The 21,111-nt window shown below is 34.4% G+C and overlaps 1 protein-coding gene across 1 annotated transcript in view; it reads right to left on the minus strand.

Annotated features, from left to right (window-relative positions):
• The window catches only part of ULK4 (unc-51 like kinase 4), a 215,356-nt gene that overhangs the window by 116,362 nt on the left and 77,883 nt on the right, over positions 1 to 21,111 (minus strand). The window contains exons 29-32 of the mRNA XM_008633969.2: positions 19,284 to 19,335; positions 19,040 to 19,184; positions 13,900 to 13,992; positions 4,063 to 4,111 (exon numbers count right to left, since the gene is read on the minus strand). Of these exons, the coding sequence (XP_008632191.2) occupies positions 4,063 to 4,111; positions 13,900 to 13,992; positions 19,040 to 19,184; positions 19,284 to 19,335 (339 nt within the window). The remainder of the gene's footprint in view (positions 1 to 4,062; positions 4,112 to 13,899; positions 13,993 to 19,039; positions 19,185 to 19,283; positions 19,336 to 21,111) is intronic.

Here is a 21,111-nt window from a genome sequence, read left to right on the forward strand (position 1 = left end):
TTTAAGATGTCCAATACAGCCATCCCAAAATACACAGGGACAGTATAAAATTTCAAACTTATACACAGCTAGGAAAAATAAACAAAAATATTTTAATAGGACTGTAAAGAGAAATATATTTTGTATTTTCATACTAAGAGCTTTGCACTGTATTTGAAGGAAAATAAATTAAAATATGTAATTTCAAAATTAATTTTAATTATTTCACAAATGTAAAGAAAAGATGTGGACTTGCTTGTGAATGATAGTATAAATAAAACAACCACTGAATCTTTAAACTAGACTGGGCAGTTTAGACATGAAGACACTAGTTACTATTGGTTGATCATATTTAATAATAAGATATCATTTTTAAATACAATAATATTCAATCTTACTATAAAGTAATTTTTATTGAAAGAATATGCCTTTAGACTTTAACTGGCTGTTGAAATACAGAACTTTGCAAAAAAAAATTACAGCAAAACTGATGTCTGTGATAATATGCTGGTGTGACTAAAAGCTACACCAGAGACTTTAATAGGATAAGCAGACAATTGACTACTGAGCTTTAAAAACAGGGTAGCACTGAGCTCCTAATCACAAGCATCATTAGCTTTAGTTTTAAAACTTAGCAGCAGAAAAATATAATTTCATCAACTACACAAGATTTCTTTTCTATGCAACAGCTTTTCATTCAAGTAACACTAAATGAAAACCAGGTAATATTTATGAAGTTACTCTTTTAAAAGTAACACAACACAGAAGATAACATTTATGTCAACTTCATTGCTTGCTACTCAGCAAAATTTTGGTAGCAATCTAAAATACAAATAGCCATAATTTACAAATATGGCAATAAAACACTTCCAAAGCCTTTATCAACTTCATTCCAGCATTATAATGTAATAATCAAAATCAGTATTTTGTATATCATAAGCTGATTTGCAGGCAGATGGCATAGGTTTGACATAGCAAAATATATTAGAAAAAGAATACTAAGGATGTAGCAAGAAAAGTAAAACATGAAATAGGCAGCAAGAAAGTAAAACATTAAATATAACCCACAGTAACTTTTCCTGCTACAACCCCTTCTTCATCAACAGCAGCATTTCATATTTATACATTAAATCAACCCAACTTTTGGCATTATTTACATAATAATGGAATTTGTCTCATTATATTTAATCTTACTACCATGGGGAGTTTGCACCTTTTAATTTTTTCACACTATGGTGTCAGCTTTCCTTCTGCTTTTAAATCCCTTCTTGTCCTGAAAATACCTCTAAATTGTCAATATGTCTCTATACATATCACTACATTTTCACTGACCACATTAGACATTATTGCAAGATCAATGTCTACTCATATTGCAGTCATACCTTCATATTGCTTTGTAGGACTACTTATAATCTACGTAAGCACTAGCACCAGGATCTGGGATCAAGGTACTGATGAAATTAATTTGCATTCAGGTATAACATGAAATTCACCTCTGAAGTTCTGTAATGAAGAACTGTATTCAGGTTTTTCACATACTCACAAACCATTAATGTGCATTTCCTAAATGCAACAAAGTGTTGAGAGATAAATGAGTGCAGAGGGTTTCCAGGGGAACTGGAACTCTATTTAAAGCCTCTTATTAATTAGCTCAGCGACTAAACCCTAGTTCAGGTGAAGATAAATTATGGCTATTCTCTTAGAACAACTTTTTAGGTAGACAGTAACAGATTTTTTTTCACTGATCCAGTTATTTTTTTTCTTGGCAACTATAACGTAAAAAATTGCAGTAATAAGTGACATGAAAGGATACTTTTCATATGCTTTGATTGAATTCAGAGATCTAGCTGGTCCAGAGGGATGAGAGAAGATTAAAAAAATTGCCAGATCTCAGTGTTACCGCTTAGACCACAATATTGGGTAGGGTGCAGTGTAAGAGGTAGTATAACTCTACACTGATGAGCAGCGAAAAGCAGTCATATTAAAACTTATTTCTTGCGATCTGCTCAGTATCTGCAAGCCATCGTGTCCTTGCTACTGTGTAGCTAGATTATAGCTAGTACATTCAATCCCACTTGGACTGCAGCACAGCCTAGAAAAAGCCTCCTGCTCCTGGAGATGCTTTTCAATTTTGAGCCCACAATATTTCCCTTCGGAGTCTAACAGAGCCCATGTCCTGTCAGTTGCATTGCAGGAAATGACATGAACTATGTTTAATGATACATAGAAAATACACATTGGATATTGAGCCTTGGAATAGAAATTATTAAGTACTAATAATAAACCATGAACTTGATAGTAATAGCTCTACCTTAATTTATTGTCGGTATAAAATAGAGGATTGACTCTGAAGCATAATTCAAATTCAATAGTTTAGGGTCTGGTAAAGGTCTAGGTATAATGACACAGAGCTCAACATTACTATTTGTGCTGTTTCTTGAAACGGATAAAAATATAAACCTAGACAAAGACTAGTTTATGGAGAATAATGGGAATCAAATTGTATGTGACTCCCTTCACCCACATGACTGTGAAAATTATTCCAGAAACTTGTGATGAGGGAGTTTGTTAATCTGTCCTGTTCAATCCCTTCTGTTCAAAAGAAAAACAGCCTAATGATTAATCCCTCCAGTCTGATTAATCCTAGCTCCTGAGTTTTCCCAACTGCCTGAAATTCCTTTGCTGAATTCAGTTTCCTGCAGGGAAAACAGAGGAACAGGTTGCCACCCTCCTTACTGTTTCTGGCATTGTATTTCACATCCCTTGAGCCAAAAAAGACCACATATATATATACACACATCCATATATATAGTTAAATTTCAAGATTCCAACACCTGAAGCCATTTCAAATATTAACTAAATATTTAAGGATATTAACATGAAACATTTGACTTCCGTATTTTACTGAGTTCTTCTTTTATTACTACCTAAAATTAGTACTCATCCAAGGTCAAAACTATTTATGAACTACAGTAAAAGATATGGTTTTGTTCTTAATACTTATCACAAGAAGAGATTTGTACATATATGTACACAAAATATCATAAAGCCGGTGTTCTGTATGCTGCTGGAAAAATCTATCATCGCTAACAAGATTACTTTAATAAAAAAGGGCTCATCTGGGTATGCAGCATTAAAGAGATTCAAAATGATAGGCAGTGAAATAAATCACTGCAAAGGAATTTTAAATTAAAGATTAAAATACTGAAAACTTAAGAAAGGAATATCAAAGTTGATTCAGAATCCCATTTATAAACCTCATCTACCCTGAAAAAGACTGACTTTCATGAATGACACAAAAGCAAGTATGCAATCTGCTTGCACTGCATAAATTATGTGTATTTACTTATAATGCATATTTAGAAATCATCAGGAGCATGCTTACAAGACAGGACACTTACCTGATACAACTTCATGAACTTAGAAATTAAAAAAATTAACAAGAGATTGGAATTTAACAATGAGAAGGCTAATGGATAGCACAGTACCCACCTTCCAAACTAGCCTAAGGATTTCTCTTTCTCATTAACATATTTGTTTTGCAACATTTCAGAGAAACAAAACCAACAGTTTTCATGACCTTTGTAAGTGGCAGATCCTATTTAGGGATGGAAGTTCCACATGTGACTATCGAATATCATATCCTTGATACTTTATATTGAAAGAAATTATAAAAGCAAATAGTGGGATTTGAGACTACCATGACAACAGTATCAAATTTGTATTTGATACTATTAAATAAAATGCAACTTCCTCAACATTTCTTGTATGGACTGGGAAAATATATAGTTCTAATTAGGAATCAAGCTCATTAATTCTGTTTTTCAGGGGATTTTTTTCATTCAAAAAAGAAAAAATACTTACCTTAAAGAAACTTCTTACACAGGTGGACTAGTTGGCGAGAAGCTCTTCACTGTCTGCTTACACTAGATTCTTTTGTTCTGCTAGACTGTTCCATTTGATTTTACCAACATCTATTACTTTATCAACATGCCTAATAAAACTTACTAGTTTGACATGATTTGGGAGATAGGATAACTATCTATTAGAATACATATATATATATTTAAAAATTATTCTTACCAAGATGACTTGAAAAAGAACTGGAAAAAGATGGATTTCTTCCATGAGGCTGTAAAAACATATTTTAAGATTTATTTAAAAACAGGAAGTGAATTCTTATTCAACACAGTAAACTCACAACAGGAACAGAGTAGTAGAATAGCTGGTGCCAAGATCCATGACCCAGAACCTTAGCCTTTGACTAGCCTTCAACAAAAATGAGTTCCATTTCAGATATTAAACAGAAACAGCAGTGCTAGGTCAGCTTCACTGATGCAATTCAAGCGAGTAGAACAGTAATTAACTTAGCATTTTTTAATGGCAGAAATTAATAGAAAATTTTAAGTATAGAACAACACATATTATGAAACAGAATGCACCATGTTTGAATTAATAGACTCAGCACACATAATGAAATTATAAATATACTGTGTTTTTTTAAAGAATGCCATGTTAACTAACTTCCTGGGTTTAACATATTTATATATGATATTTTTGTCAGTCACTTGACAGTGCTGAGCAGTGGTGGCCAAAGGGAGTCAGCCATATTCTCCAGCACTTCAAAATCAGGTAAAACCCAGCATATATATGCTTATAGAAAGAATATTCTCAAAAATCAGTAATACTTCATGTTAATGTAGTTTTCTATTCTTAGAACACAAAACACTCTATTAGTAAAGCATGTGTGTCTCTCACACTATGATGACATATGAAGGACACGATTACATGCTTTTTACTGTATTATATTGTCTAATTGGAAGAATGATTTTCACCTTTTCTTACACACTACACTAAACGCCTATTCACCAAACACCACAGAGAACACCAAATTGTGTTTCAGAAATTTCTTCTTGTGTCACTATAATGTGTATCACTGAAGTGCTTCAAAAACAATTGGTAGGTTTAACTTTGTGATACAGCAGAGATAAGACTGCATTAAGAAGCCCATGTAATAAATGCAGAACTCAAACACAGAGAGCATGTCTGGGATCTCAGTGTACAACACACTACAAAATAGTCTTGCCAATAGTATGTCAGTTAAAAACACCAATTTATATTACATAGTTCTCTCTGAATAAACAAGAGTTATATAAAATAAGTATATAATTTCATGTTTGAAGCTTTACTGTGTAAAACTATATATTGGCTTCTGGTAAAACAATAATCAGATTAATTCTGTTTGGTAAACTATTTGTTAAAAAGAACTCATACACTCCTAAAATCACTTCGTTCCATTTAAGAGTTTTTATTCATGTCCAATAAGAAACGAGAAGAAGGTGTTATTTTTATGGATAGTGTAAGCTAAAATATTAGACCGTGAACTGAAGCAGCTAAAAGGAATTTTACATTCTCCTCTATGAACTTAATGAAAAAAATCAGAGGGGGCTAGAACAGACATCCAAAGGTCATAACAAAAATGCTTCATTTAGATTAATATCACCTCTAAGAGCCCTGGCTGTTCATATTTGCTGGAACTATGTATTGTAAAGGAAATACAATAATGAATGAAAGCCACGCTAAGAGAACAACCATACCTACAAATAACTGAGAACTACTTCTAAGTAATGCAGATATATGCATTATGTATGAATAATAATAATGGTTTACTTTTTCATACTGTTTTTCTGTTTCTCTGATCCTTGCCTTCACTTAAATGTAATAATGATTCTATGATGTAGAATCTATATATAGAGTTAAGGGTGGTATGAATAAGAAGATCTGCTGCATTGTACAGCACTGGCATGTGGACCTAGAGACAAGTAAAACATATCCGCTAAACTGTTCAAAACATAAAAAACCAGTATCACTTTATGCACCCACATATAGACATTTAGAAAACTAAGTAACAGCCTTGTTCAAACAAATGTGTTCATTTTTTCTTGCATACAGAAAAATAACACTCAACAGAGGGAAAACTCAGGTAAGGAAAGAAACTCATTATTTCTGAGTTTAGAAGCTTGAATTTAAGGACACTTTCTCTTCTTATTAAATTGAGAGAATATTTCTTCCATATGCAATGGAAACAAGTTCCTTTCATGGGTCAGGAGAACATGAAAGCTATTCTCCTCTGGGCCATCCAACAGCCCTTAAATAGACAGTTATGGCAGCTTGGATACAGCCAGGTCATAAGAAAGTCCCAGGATTACAGATATGAAGACTTATTATATTTGAGGTTCATTTCCAGAGCCAAATCTATTAGTTAAATTAAAAGCTTAGTCCATGCCTGCAAAACTGAATTTTGCTGATGTAGATATAACAATATTGAATGTAAAGGAAGTCATTTAAACACCACAGACTCCCAGAAAGAGCAACTACAGTAACAGCAATCATACTGACAAAATGAAGTTTTGCCAGCACAAGCCTACTTACACTTAGGCCTTATTGGAATTACTCACCCCAGCAAAAGCTGCTCACTTTGCTACATAAGCAGCATTTAAACTGTGAACACATTAGCAGTAAAATACAATCAAATACCAAGAATAGCTAAGCAATCCTAGTCCAGGCAAAACCTAGAAAAATGCTTTTGTGGTAAAGGGTAAATTATGAAACAATTGTTTTCAAACACTGCAAGCAGTCCCCATTGTTACAACATTACAAAGTCAGCTATACTTTCTGCTGAGATAAGCTAAGACAAAACTAGACCCAATCGGTCTGTTCTTAAAGGTCACCTGCCAACCTTTATGATTGAAACAACAAAAAGCTGCAGCCTTGAAAGAAAATCATACATATAACTTCGCTAAAGCACAAAGTCACATCAAGCATTGCATTAAGACAAGGCTTAAAGCTGATTTATCCCAACTTTGCATATATGTGTTCAAGAGAGAGAGTAACAATATCACACTCTTCATAGCTGTCTTACATAGTTTTACAAAGGAATTGTCTTAAAGCTGGTGAAAGAGGAGTTTAGCTATGGAATTTATTTCATAGAATGTTCATATTTTAAACCAAAATTATTTTGGTTCTTCATAGACTGTTACATAATTTATATTAAATTAGTTCCTACCCAGTTCAAAAAACATACAGAATCATCATGATATACAATACACAAATCATAATACTAAATAACAATACTAAATATTTCCATCTCATTTAAATCTATATATAAGTAAACCGCACTGGCTCAAAATAACTGGCCAGCTGATTTTAAAAGACTTGCTATCAGTACAATCTGAATTTTGAATATACTAACAATTTTCAGAATGAGATTGTGCCTCCAATTTTGCTTTCCAACAATATGTGAGATCTGTTTCTCTAAGAGATCCTGAATTACTTTCTTGCAAAACAAAAATCTACTGCAGGACACTGAACACAAAAAGCTTTTTGCTACAGGTTTGATACCTTAAAAATTTGAAAGGCAGAAAATATGTTATCAGATAGACGCTTTAGATAAAAGTTCGATGAGAGGGTGTGAAAACCTGGGTGTTACAGACAGACATTCTAAGCTGAACAAATGAGTAGAAATCATTCTGAAGAACAGAACTGGTGGATATGCACAAAGCAAGAATGAAGACATGCATTTTAAAGGGATGAAATGTCAAATCCATGACAGATTTTTGAACCCCACTAAGGGCTCTTAAAAAATAGGCATGACTGTGTAGATTGCAAAGGTTGGGGGAGACAGCTGAAGGAGACAATATTCTAGAAATTTATGAAGTAGTGTTCCTTTTCACTGTAAGATGATGGCATAAAATTAAGTGGCAAGTGATCAGATCAGACAAAGAAATCCAAAAAAAAAAAAAAAACCAACAACCAAACGAACCTGAAGATGATAGATCTTTATTTGCATGCGGTTATTTACAGAATAACTATTTATGCTGAAAGCTATTTGTGAAATATCTTTTTCAACCCACATAAATGAAATGAAACTTACTCCTCAATAGCTACCATCTACAGAACACCACATTATCTTATATGTGTTCTGAAAATAATAACTCATAGGGGGCTGAGAAAGCCTCCAGAAAGTATTCCCACTCACTGACTCCTTCCTGTAGTCTTCTTTGGGCACCTACTATTGAACAAAAGAGAACGGACTGGACAGTGGTTTAGATTTGCTTCATGCTGAACAGAGGATTCATGGCAGAACTGAATTCACTCAAGTCTGCACCCCAACCAGCTGACTCTTCCTCATTTGCTACTTATATACACAAAACCAAAAATTCACTATTGAAAGTAAAAATAACCAAGAATGAATGGATTTGCTCCTTTTTAATGCTTTACATTAAAAGAGTATTTATTTGAACCTTCCAACATGACTCTTTTCAAAAATTCACTTAGGAGTAACATCAAATATTTGTGTCACATTTTTACAAGTTAGACATTCAGTAATTGATCAGCAACACGAAAGAGGAAACAAAATTACAGGTTTAAGGTTAATAGCTTATTCCTTTACTAAAGGGGAGCTTTTTTAAAATGTAACACTAAGGAGTTGTGTATGACATTAAAAATGGTGATTAGTATTACAGTCTGTACATGACTAGACTATGAGAACTCCCTTGCAATAATGAACTCTGACCACTGCCTTTGATATGAATTACAATGATGTGCGACTTGTCAACAGTGTTATTAGCTGACACAAAACTTAACATTTCAAGAGTCTGTTTCTGGGCAAGTCTTCCTGCCTGGTGTTATTTGATGAAGCAGCATACATGCAAACTTTACACCAAACAGTAAGAACAGCAAAGATCATAAAAATTCTCTGCTGTTTTATATTAGCATTACTTCTCTAAAAGGAAACTCAGGGTTTTTACAACATCAATTTCCATAGATGTGAAACTAGCATAATCAAAATCAAAATCAGGTTCTAAATCTACATAAACATTCCCTGAAGTTCTAACAAAACAGTTTCATCCTCTGGCTATCTCTCTCAATCCATCTGGATTGTGATTTTCTCACTAATGTTGTACACCTCTAAGATGTAATTCTACTGCTCAGTTCAGTTGGACTAGGCCCTAAGGCTTACCTGTTATCAGAACTACTCCATTTTATTTTATTCATATTCATTAGAGAAAATAAAACAACACATAAAAACAGGGAAGTAATTTAGAAGCAAATAGATCTACTTTTTAAAGTAAGCATTTCAACTTTAAACTAGGAAATTAAAATGACTAATGAGAAGAACAAAGTGTTTTTAAAGCAATTAATATAAGCCCACATTAATCAGGAAAAGCACTAAAGCACTAGTCCTCTAGTATAATGGCAAAGGAACTACAGCAGGTTCAAAGACAATCTATGCACAATGCTAACAAATGAACTGAATCACAGTCCTAGCAATTAAAAGCACCACACTAAACTCCAAAGAATTTAGTTTTGGTTTGGGGTTTGTTTGGGGTTTTTGACTGTTTGTTTTTTGAAATCAAGGGCAAGGATTTTAGACCATTTCAGAATATACTGGAATGTAACTAAACGCTGATGTAGATCATCCTAATGTATGAAAAGACGATCAACTCATACTAACACCAACTCTAAAATGTGCCTTTAATGGTCTTTAATAGATAATGCATAGGGTACAAGAAGTAGCATAAACAAAGTCTGAAAATTGGACAATTTTTGGATGATTCCAAAGACACTATGACAGTTACTTTAATTAGCCAAGACAATAAGCTGCAATGTACGAAATTGATCTATCTGTCATCTTCACAGGTACTAGATCTGTGCCATTTAGAAGCAGCCGATTTTTTGTTGTTGCTCTTCAGCACCTTCCTGTTTTGGTTTCTGATGCCTTTTCCCCTTTTTTTAGAGCAGTGCCTAATGTTTGTCTGGAAAATTTATTTTAAGGACAGGAGGTGAGAAAGGTTGCTTAATTTGGTTCCCTGTCCTTCACCATACATCTAAGAAGGGTGCCTTATCACTGGTTTTTAGTTAAGTGTTTCTCCCTCAGGAAATGACCTTAATAGAATACTGGAATGTGTCCCACTTCCATGATCATTATCTGATGCAGTATCTGACATTCCCCCCACTTCTATTCTATTACTTTTACTGTCTCCCTTCCTTGCAACCAAAATTGTCTATTTTAGCAACCCATAAAATTCAGACTCCATATTTTAGAAGGTTTAGCTTTCAGATATATTAACGTCATCAGATGCTGTGAGTTTCTGATTAAAGGTAGACCGAGTAGCTGCCTAAGAGTGCACACAACTAGATTTTGTAAGGGTCTCTGTAAGGCCAGAAGGCAAGTTAAGAATCATGATCCAGTAAAGTTTCCTGAGTAGCACAGTATAGAATCTATTACAACAGTCAAAACATTTAAGAGCAGCTAACTGGTATACCATATAAGTATAGGTATACTATATTCTTAGTTTTAAGAGAAACTAAGAAATTCAAATAAACTCCTCCTCATTACTAGAAAAAACCTAGCAATCTGATCATTACAGACTACAACAAAGAGCATAAAAGACTCAAAGCAGGAACCAAAAAAACCCCCAACCCTTTATAGATTCTTTCTGAATGCAGACTTTGCATAGCTAAATCCAACCTCAGCCTGCTACAGACATTTGCTCCCACTATGAGAAATTGTATTCCTCCAAAAGCTCTTCACATAGGTACAATCCACCAAGAGCAATTAACATGAAGGCAAAAAAAGTAATGCAAATTTACAGTAGTCCAGAAATGAATCATTAACTGAAGCTACAACTTCCCTCAATATCAGTAATTTCTTTTAAAATCAGTAGTCTTGATACAGCTAAACATGAACTCTACTATTAACACTCACACTGGTTTTAATGTCCACAGTTTCTCTTACCACAAAATATTAAACATTCTTGAAGAAGACAAGGCAATAGGTATTTAGGAGAGCCACAACAAAATACTACTAAAAGGTTTAAAGCCAGACTATTTGCTTTGAGACAAGTATAAAATAGGCAACTGATGGACAAATTCTGTTCAAAGCTCATTCTTCCAATATCTGCTATTTTCTTAGTAAACAAATTCTAAGTGAGGCTGTATCAGACAGCAATTGTGTGATGTAAAAGCAGGTACAAAGGGGTACCTGATTCAATTATACTCTAACCCATTCAGGTCAAAATAGACAAGAAAACACTCATCCTTTTCTGAAACTGGATTTTCTTCCTGTGGATGCTCGTATGATCAGATATCCAAATACTTAAAAGTGTCCACAGAAACACATTAAAGTTGAGGTTTTTTACAGCTACCATCTTATACAAGAGGCAACTTACGTTGCTGAGAGATTAATCCTGCAGTACATTAACGGGATATCACTAGAGTTTTTCACTGCTAAATTGAAAAGCAATGGAGTGGAAGAGCTCCCACAACAGAGAGTGTTAAAAATTACTTCAACAGTGGAGCAAAGATTACAAATTATTTTTTGTATTCTTATAAAATGCTAATTAAAGGCATTCAAAATATGTATTGTAACGACAATATTTTATCATAAGCTTAAAGAACATCAAAAATATAATTGCATTCGAATGTCTCTATCTATGCCATATATAACAAACAGCCTGTAACAGAAAACAGAAATGTCCAAAAATAGTAGGAAGAAGAGATGTCTTTCCTCTGATATCACAATTTGACTAATTTACAGTATCAGCTATGAAAAAAAGGAAACAAAAAAATGGAGTGCATCTGTCTCCTTCCAAGTGCTAAAATAAGAACTGCTCAAATGCAGATGCCTCTACCAGGGAGCACACAGGTAAAAACTGAGCTGGTGGTGAGAAGAAGAACGGTAAGTGTGAGATGCAAGAAAATTAGTAGAATTAATAAAAAGAGAGCAAGAAAGCAAGAATCTCTTAGGTGAGCATGTCCGAGAACAAGCTATCATATGAACAAACTAAATAAAAGCACACTAGCCTTTTCCTCCTCCCAATGCACTCTTTACTTCAAAATAATAGTATTAATAACTATTTTTGAAAGACATTGCAACAGTAAGGTAAATACTAATTTAACATTTTGTCATTTTACGATCTTTTTGCTACCATCACTTTTATTCATTTAAAAACACAGGAGAAAGCATCATCCATCCTTGAAAGCCAGGCATTGTGGATAAAATGTAAGCTTGAAGAAGCCACAGAGGTTCAATGCAGTGACTCACATCACTCTCATCAGTAGTAAAATGCAGTAGAGTTTTTCCACAAAGAACAAACTAAATCCCACAGGATTTGTGTCCAGTGTTATTTATTTATTCTCTATCACAATTTTTGCAGAGACTTTCCATCTGTCTAATGAAAGGAACAAAAGAGAGCATATGCCTTGAGTATTTCGGAGCTTCATGAATACTAATTAGTTACTCATTGAACCAAAACAGAACCAATTGTGATATAGTATTCACTATAGCATGTACCTGGTTTCTATTTTGTTCACCAGCAATTTGTATCAATATGAATATATTATTCACCTCTCTCATGCTTTTGAAGCATTGGCTACTTCCTGCAAAATTTATTGGGAAGTCAAAGAATAAGGAAAAAGACAGGCCAAGGGAATTGCCTAAACTGTGCTCCTTAAGAAACCCAGCCAAACAAATGATTTAGAAAAAGTAAAAGAGGACTTGTAAAGTATGTGAGAGACACAACAATTACAGATGGGTTAGAATCTGGAATCTGGTAGCCAGTTCTTAAATAAGAGTGCTGGACATACTGGTATTTCAAATTATTAATAGTTCATTGAATATCCACAGCTGCTTTTTATTACTATTAAGAAAAAAGCTCCTGTCTGATGCCAGATGACCATGAGAATGAGTGTGCATCCACAATCTACCTACACTGAGCATAATGGCAAATATGTATAATTCTGGAAATAAAGCAAATTCAGTAGGCAGAGGAAATGTGCTGCTACTATAACCAGCTTTCTAGTTACAGAAGTATTCTTCATAACTCTTAAAGTACTAGAATATCTGTAGGTTAATTCTAAAAATGGAAAGCCGTTCTATTTGTTTCTAGAATACATAAAATCCTACAGTAGCATAAACAGCTTGTTTACAATGAAACTCTTCTATACAATTCAAAACATTTAAAATCTCAAGCCACCGTATTTCCTAGTTCATTTGTAGTCTACTTAGTATATTAAAGCACCATTCCCAGTAGCATCATAAAAGATTAAAAGAGGATGTTTCATATTTTGTAATAAAAAGTGGGAAAACAAATTAAATTTCCTTCCTGATGTTTTTTAATCTTGTGCTCATTTTAATCAACCAAAGCAAGACAGTACAATGCTCAGCAACCTCTGAGCCATAACACTATCAGACACCACAAGTAGACAGCGGTCAATGACAAGAATAACCACATTTTTGGGCATATCCAGGAAGATGGAGAGATCACTCCTTATAACTATCAACTCACACAGTGTAAGTTCTATGACACAGTTTTTAATTTTTTTTCTGTCCATCACAGCCTAAATTTTGGAACAAGAAGCAAGAGATACTAAGGTACTTCTAAACATACTGAGTCTACCTATACCAAAAATTAAAATCCATATTTAGGAACTTTAAGGGTAGATGTGTTTGCAGGAGAACTGATCAGCTTTCAAGTGAGTTGACTGGTGTGAACTTTTAACAAACACATCCCCTTTGTCCTAGCTACAAATATGTTTAGCTGAACAAAAATTTTGATAATGTTTTGGGTTTTGTGGTTTTTTTTACATTTTTAAAGATAGTTTTAATGTTAAAATTCTTATGATTTTATCTCTAGTTGTTTCATTGGCTAAATCCACATTAAAATAACCAGAATCATACAAAATTGACACAAAAGACATTGTGCTCTATAACAAATACTCTCCAATGATTTTTCTAAATCAAAGTGCTAGTCAAAGTAGTACAACAGTGAGATCTGTTATTGCTAATTCCTAATAGGAAAGAAGAAGTTGAAACAGAAGGAAGCCAGAGCAACAGGGAATATGTAGTCGTATTACCTTACAGAAGCAGGGCTGTGCTTGGTCAGGGCCACCAGCAGTTTCAGAGCATATATTGGTACTGGGTCTGGAGCCAGCAGAATGTGCTCATACCTGAAAGACAAGGTGGGAAAGGGGCAGAAACAAGTCAAGAGATATATATCAAAAATGTTGATATTAAAAATTCATAATTTCCCATTTCCAAACTCTATAACTACAATGGAAATACAACGCTGTTTGAAATTGTACAAAGCAACAAACAAGACTCACTTAGAAACAGTATTTTAAAACCAGTATCAGATTAAATTTAAAAGCAGCATTAGTAAGAGACCACGTTTTTAGAGAGAGAGATAGAATTGTAAAATATGCAATAATATATATGCTTGTGTGTATATATTATATACACATATATATATGTGCAGGTTACATATATAAAACATTCACCTTGTCTACATGCACAAGACTTATTTATTGATCTATATTAAGTATTTTATACATAAAAAAATCTATTCTTCAAGAGACCAAGTAGTAAATGAGCCTCAAAGTATCAGGCAGAAGATTTATTGGGTGCTCAGGAAGATGATCAACCAAATTACATATGATTAAGCTCTATATTTTGTATACATAGTTATTTTTCTCAAAATTGAGAAAAACTCACATTGAGCTTTTTATCTCAAATTTCAAAAAATATTGCTTTCACTGCAGCATATTTCCATTCTCCAAGTAATATAGACCAGAAGAATAAAAAAGTACTCCAAAGCAATGTTTATTGAGAGCTACGGCAGAAAATAAAACAAGAAAAACCTCTTTGAAACATTTCCAAGTATCACCTCATAGAAATCCTGGTAAGGGAAAACAGGCTGCTGAAAAACAAAATGGACCTTGCTGTTGCTACTAACGTTCTAGTGATACCCACCCAAAAAACAGGGCTAATTTTACTGCATTTAAACAAAAATGTATGTGGATGGCAGTAGGATACAATGATGGAAGTGAGAAAGATGTAAGCATAGAAAACCACAGACTTGGCTATGTCAAAATGCAGTCTTTGATTTCAAATAGTGCTACTCTAAATACATGGAAGTAATAGAAGAGGAAGTATAAATCTCTTCATTTGCAAAAGAAAAACCATGAAGAATTAATCAAGAACAAATGAAAGGATGAATTGTAGGAAAACATGGTAGGTTATCATGTTATGAGCAACAAAATGCTTCCACAAAAAGAAGAAATTGTAGTGTTCTGGTAGAGGGAGAGGGAATCATGCAAATCACTGAAAATTTTATTTCACATCTTGAGATCCCTAGTGCTGCCTGAACTGAGGAATCTGGATCATTTCCCACAACATTCATGCTAGTATGTACCCTACTGTGTGTTAGCTCTTCCCCTCTCTGCAGGCACCACACCACAGCACTCAGATTTATGCAGGAAGGAAATCTAGAGGGAGGTGAAGTGCTTTGCTTGTCTATGACGAGGAGGGAGAAGCACATCAGCCATGAGGTCTTGATGTAGCCTGTGGGAGTTCCCTCATAAGGGCTAACATTCCTACACAAGCACACAGCCTATGGGCAATGTGTCATGGCTACTACATACTTGAATGAGCCACTGTAGGGTTGCAAATCATGTTGGAGTATCTACAGAATTATCAGTTAGAAGTCAGTGTTGGCTTCAGGTCTTTAGTGATTAAACTCTCTCCTTTACAAATAACAGATTCCAGTTCCCCAAAGAAAACTATTTCTCACTGGTCAATAAAAATCTCTTCCTTAATAAAAGAAGAAAATACTGTAATACATTAGAAGACACTGATTCCAAAAGCCCTACATATGAGCAATACATATTCCTACCAAACATAATGGGACTACTTGCAATTTTTTTTTTTTTCAGCGTCCATGACTAAATCTTCCAAGGCAAGCAAAGATGCTATCAGGTGACTCAGATGCCAGAAGCCATCTTTCATTGCATAAGACATGGATTTAAGTCTCCAAAACTGTAATTCTAACAGTAGTAACAAATGAATCAGCCATGCTAGCTTAAAAATCTGACACTTGGCAATATACTTGTTTATATAAACACATCAATATGACCCCTAAACAGAGTCCACTTTAAACAGTTTTAAGTTTTCTATATATTACATTTGAGAGACACTATTATTACTTAGCACACTTAGCATCCTAATTTCTTGAGGTTCAATAAAAAAAGTCTCACTTCATTTCCTTTTCCTTGGAACTCTATTCTCCCCTCCCCCAAGGTAATACTAGTAAAGGATATTTCTAAGGGAAGGGGTAGTGATCCATCAAACCAAATACCACATGAGAAAACGCAGATTACTAGAGTCAATGTATTAGCAATTAATACAAACACATTTCCTGAATAAAGGCCATTTGGAGCTATGAATATATGAATCTTCTCAGAAGGGAAAATAGTCCATGCTTGAGATACTTTATTAAATGAATGAGTCATCAAATGATTTCACTGCCACTTCGTAACACAGAACAGTTTAGTAACATCGGCTGTAGAGGGCATTTTGAAAGGATTTTGTGAATTCCAGGTACTACACTGTAAGGAGTTATTTTGTCAATCTTTTCTATAAACAACCTTGACAAAAAGACCTAAAGACTTAGGGATATAGACTCTCTTAAACTCTTAAAAAAAGAACATTATGTCAAGTATCCTGGACTTCATACTTGCAGAATTGGCTTGGTAGTCTACTGAGAACAAGCTACAAAAACTTTCAAATGAAATAAAACTTTATTTACACATTTCTCTCTTTCTGCTGATTCTGGCTCAATTTTTAATGATATATAATTAAGTATATTAAGAATTAAAATGAAATAGAGCTGATGTTTCAATTTTGGATTAAAAAATCTGGATATAAAGCATTTGCCATGTATTCATTGTCTATAGCTGCAGGTTTCATTTTGGTTATGAAACGCTCAGGAAAATAATCTTTCAATGAACTGAAAGTTAATGACATTATTTTGTTCAATTTAATCAAAACCCTATGAGGAAGCTAACTTTGTGATCCATAAATGCACAAATATTTAATGGAATTACCATTTTATTGATGATGCAGAAGATGAGATAAAAGTAGTAATCACTGCACTCCTGCATTTATCCCAAAATAAAGTCTGTTTATACTTTATGCATAGTGACCCACATTCTATTTCAAGGGTCAGTTTTACATTTAAACAAATTAATTTGAGAAGAATATTTATAGGAACAAAATATAAACACAAATGTCTAAGATTACAATCTTCCCTAAAAAGAACATCCCATATTAAACCCGCATGTCCCTCCCTTCCAGGTTCAACAGCTCTCAGTTCTCAGTAGATTCAAAAGGGGTGGAAATACCTACTTCCCTCCACAGACTGCCCATGAAAAAATGGCCATCACATACCTCCCTTCTTTTGACTGTCCTCCAGCTGTCACATTCTGTCCCATCCTTTACCCAGCAACAGAAGGACTAAACAATATCAGCAAAAAGCTCTTCAGCCTCCAAATGTTCCATCTCAGAGTTTTCAAGTAACCCATACTTCTTGGGATAGAGCTTTACATTATCTTTACAAGTAGATAACACTGACTCTTAGAAGCCCTTCCTTCTCATCTCAACTAATGAGATGTGGAAACTGATTCAGGAAACACTTAAACCCTGGAGCCAAGATTCTGAGCTGCTGCAAGACCCTTTTTCATGCATCTGCCACACAACGTATGCTAAGATAGCACAAGTGAAGTCCCCAACATAGATAGGGTCATATTTAGTCTCAGGCTGAAAAACCCTTCCTCTCAGTTGAGCTAGTAAGCTTGGAGACAGACGTTTACTGGCTGTTTTCCTTCTAGTTTGTACTTAGCAAAATATGTGCTTCCAAACACACTTCCCCCAGTTCAATGAGAAATGTTGAATAAGATAGACATGGCTACAAAGGGCAAGTTTCAGAGCAAGGACAGAACTCTCCCTCCTCTGACTTCAGGTCTCTTCCCCTGTCTAAAGAAAATCATCTGACAGATTTTAATAATGCATATAGTCTATTTTAAAAATAATATTTCCAGATGCCATTTTAATTTGTACTGATACATTCTACATTTCCCAGAGGAAAAAAATGTGAAGAAAGGTATTGAAAATAAGTTTCTCTACAGAAATGTAAGATTTCCATCCAATTCTCTGTCATAGAGAAAAGTTTACACACCTTGCATGGATAAAACTTTGGCCCTTAAACTGTAAGAACATTGCTCAATCAGCAGAGAAAGTCTCATTATTGGAAAAGGCACTGTGTTTCTGATCATAATCCAGCATCCGTTCCTCCAGCCTTCTTGCATTTATTTAATGTAGGGGTGGAGAACAATTTTCTCACTCAGGGCAGCTAAGTATTGACCATTATTAACTTTTAAGGACCACACAGGGAAATACACTGCAGCATTATTAGAATAGTGTAAAATACAATTGATGACTCATCACTGCTGTACTCATCTTGTGTTCCTTCCCTCTACTCACAGATGTTACCAGCTCACAGTCAATGTGTGTGCAACACAAAGAGCTCTCTTTATGCTCACCTGCAAGTCAGCATGAAATGAGAGGCCTCATTTGACCATGAACCATGTAAATGAAGTTCCAGACCACATCTGGCCCACAGGCTGTAGTTTCATTTACTCTGCTGTAGGGTTTTTTTGCTGCATGGGGCAGCAGGAAAGGACAGCAATTTAGAGGCAATAACCTCTGAGTGGACTATGAAAGATTAATCCATGATGCACTGTTCTTTTTAAAAAGTTATATGCCATTACATATGATTTCAGAACATCTTAAATAAAGGTACAATATCCAAAATTGACAAAAAGATGTTATAGTTAGAATGTTCTGACTTTATCAGAAGAACAAAGAGGAGTATTTAAATTATAGCCCGAAAGCTAGAGGGAATCCTGTTTTGCTCCAAGAGCAGCCAGAGGCACAGTATCAGAAATGAGTGTCACACAGAAGTTGTGTTTGTGTTGCATGTGACAAAATACTAAATAAACCTAGGAGGAGAAGTTGGGCAAAGAAGTCTGGCAGCAGTCAATTGCTATTCCTCTTTCAACTTAGCCATTTAAACATAGAAAGGATGGCTAAAACAAATACACTGTCAAAATGGATTGAGTATCAAGTTATTCCCCATTACAGGAGCAATATTATACTTACTGAGGCAGCAGTAAATCTCTAATGAGAGACAGAAGCTTGTTGTTTGAGTTGAGGGTCTCCCCTTTCTCCTCAGCCATGACTTCGTGGCTTAAAAGCAGTGATGTAGTTTCTGAGAGCAACCGCAAGCTGAAGAGTCTCCATTCCACTAGAAAATAAAGGTGCCAAGAATGTGACCACACTGAAATGTAACTAAAACAAACTGTGGAATTCATGCAAACTGTAGCTGATGTGTCTGTATACCTACCATTCTGACTGTGGACCAAAGAAACAAGTGGTGGGAGGATACAGTCTTCAACCTAAAACAGAATTAGAAAGATGTGGCTTAGATCATTCACAGAGGAAAAAGACATAACAGAGATACACTGTCATTCATGTTTATTCTGCTGCTAGAGCCCTTAATCAAAAGAGATGAATAATCATGCAAATTCAGCCCTAATCACTCTTAAAAAGCCACCAAGTTCATTTTTCTCTGGTAAACTGCCACAAAATTACAGACATTAATGTACTTTTATATAGAAAACAACAGTAACTTTAGTAAAATTCCATGACACGGAATTTTAATTTAAAATACAGAATTCAGCGCAGATGTAAGATATTACGAAAAAAGAGTATTAGAGTATCTTAATCCTGATGCTTTAAGCCATAAACTAATCATTGAACAGAGTTCAGATGAAAAACAGAATGGCATAGAATTAAAATACATCAGGAAAGATGTACTACCTCTAATTAAAATATCCCCAAGCTTAATACAGAGACTTGAAAATATTTTAACTTCTTCCCTTCTGGTAATACACAGTCTTCCACTAAAATTTAAATTTGCATACTTAAGTTGCACTATGAAAAAATATAATCCAGTCAACTCTTTATTGTCCATGAGGGTATTGTTACAAATCTATCACCTGTCACAGGACTAGTCAGCTTAGCTCCATTGGAAATCAACTGATGATAAACTAGGCTATAGCTGAGTTACAAAAATTGAGTATTACTAGTATTCTCTATAAGAGAGTTTCTAAGTCTTAAATCATTGTTAAAATATAATTTATTTAGACAGGACATGCTTGGGTTTTGGGGAGAGGATGGATGGGCAACCCTGCAATTTTTAAGCATGCATCATGGATGCACACCTTGTCCTAGGATTTACTTATACAAATAAAATTGCTGTATAGATTCTCACTACACTGTGGACAGGATTTGGTGTAACAAGACTGTGTTATAATCCCCCATGTGTTTTGTTTCAGTAATTAATACAAGAAGATAAAATTTCCCTAGATATGTGCAGCTACTAATAAGAAACATCTATAGAAGCTGAAAGTATGTATGAAAAGGGCCACTAACTGAAGTTAGCCTCTAGCCAGCAATAACTGCAGTTAGCAACTATTTAATTGCTGGCTGGTGAACTCTGTTAAATGAATTTAACAGAGTTGAATTCATTTATTTTGGTTTTTTTCATTTCTGAAAAATACTACTACAAAATGCTTTTGTTACAGACTTTCAATAAAAGAAGTAAAAGGATTCTGCTTGAGGGATGGAAGTCAAACTACTCTTGCAAGTACAAATAGCCTTTCTACCTATATAGATAATGCTATATATCATAGATGTAGAGACTTTTGTAACACTTCATAATTTTGAAATTTTTCATGGTCTTTTCAGTTAAATAATAAGACTACACTGCATTCCAGTAACTCCATTAGTGCAGGTTTCTAAGCTGTTCTACAAACGGTAATGTATCAGTTATAACATACCAGTGAGGTAGGAAAAAAAATGTATGTACTTAAGATCTTTCAGTCCAAGAAACCAGTTCAATGTACTGCAAAGCCTCTCAAGTGAAGAGGCACATGTAAGTGGTAAATTAAAGGTGTGAAACAGAAAAGAGGGAAAGAAGCAGCTCTAGATTATCTGAAGCAACCTACAGTCCCTGGATATTATGAATCACTCAACAGCAGGAGCATTGACTCAGACTTATGGCAATTAAAATGACAGTATACAACATGATGCAACTCCAATTTCTAAAACTTGAAATCTTCTTTCATTCTAATCTAGCATTAACAGCAGTCTTTCCACATTAGAGAATG

This window comes from Corvus brachyrhynchos, unplaced genomic scaffold, assembly GCF_000691975.1.
Source record: "Corvus brachyrhynchos isolate BGI_N302 unplaced genomic scaffold, ASM69197v1 scaffold94, whole genome shotgun sequence".
Taxonomy (NCBI): domain Eukaryota; kingdom Metazoa; phylum Chordata; class Aves; order Passeriformes; family Corvidae; genus Corvus; species Corvus brachyrhynchos.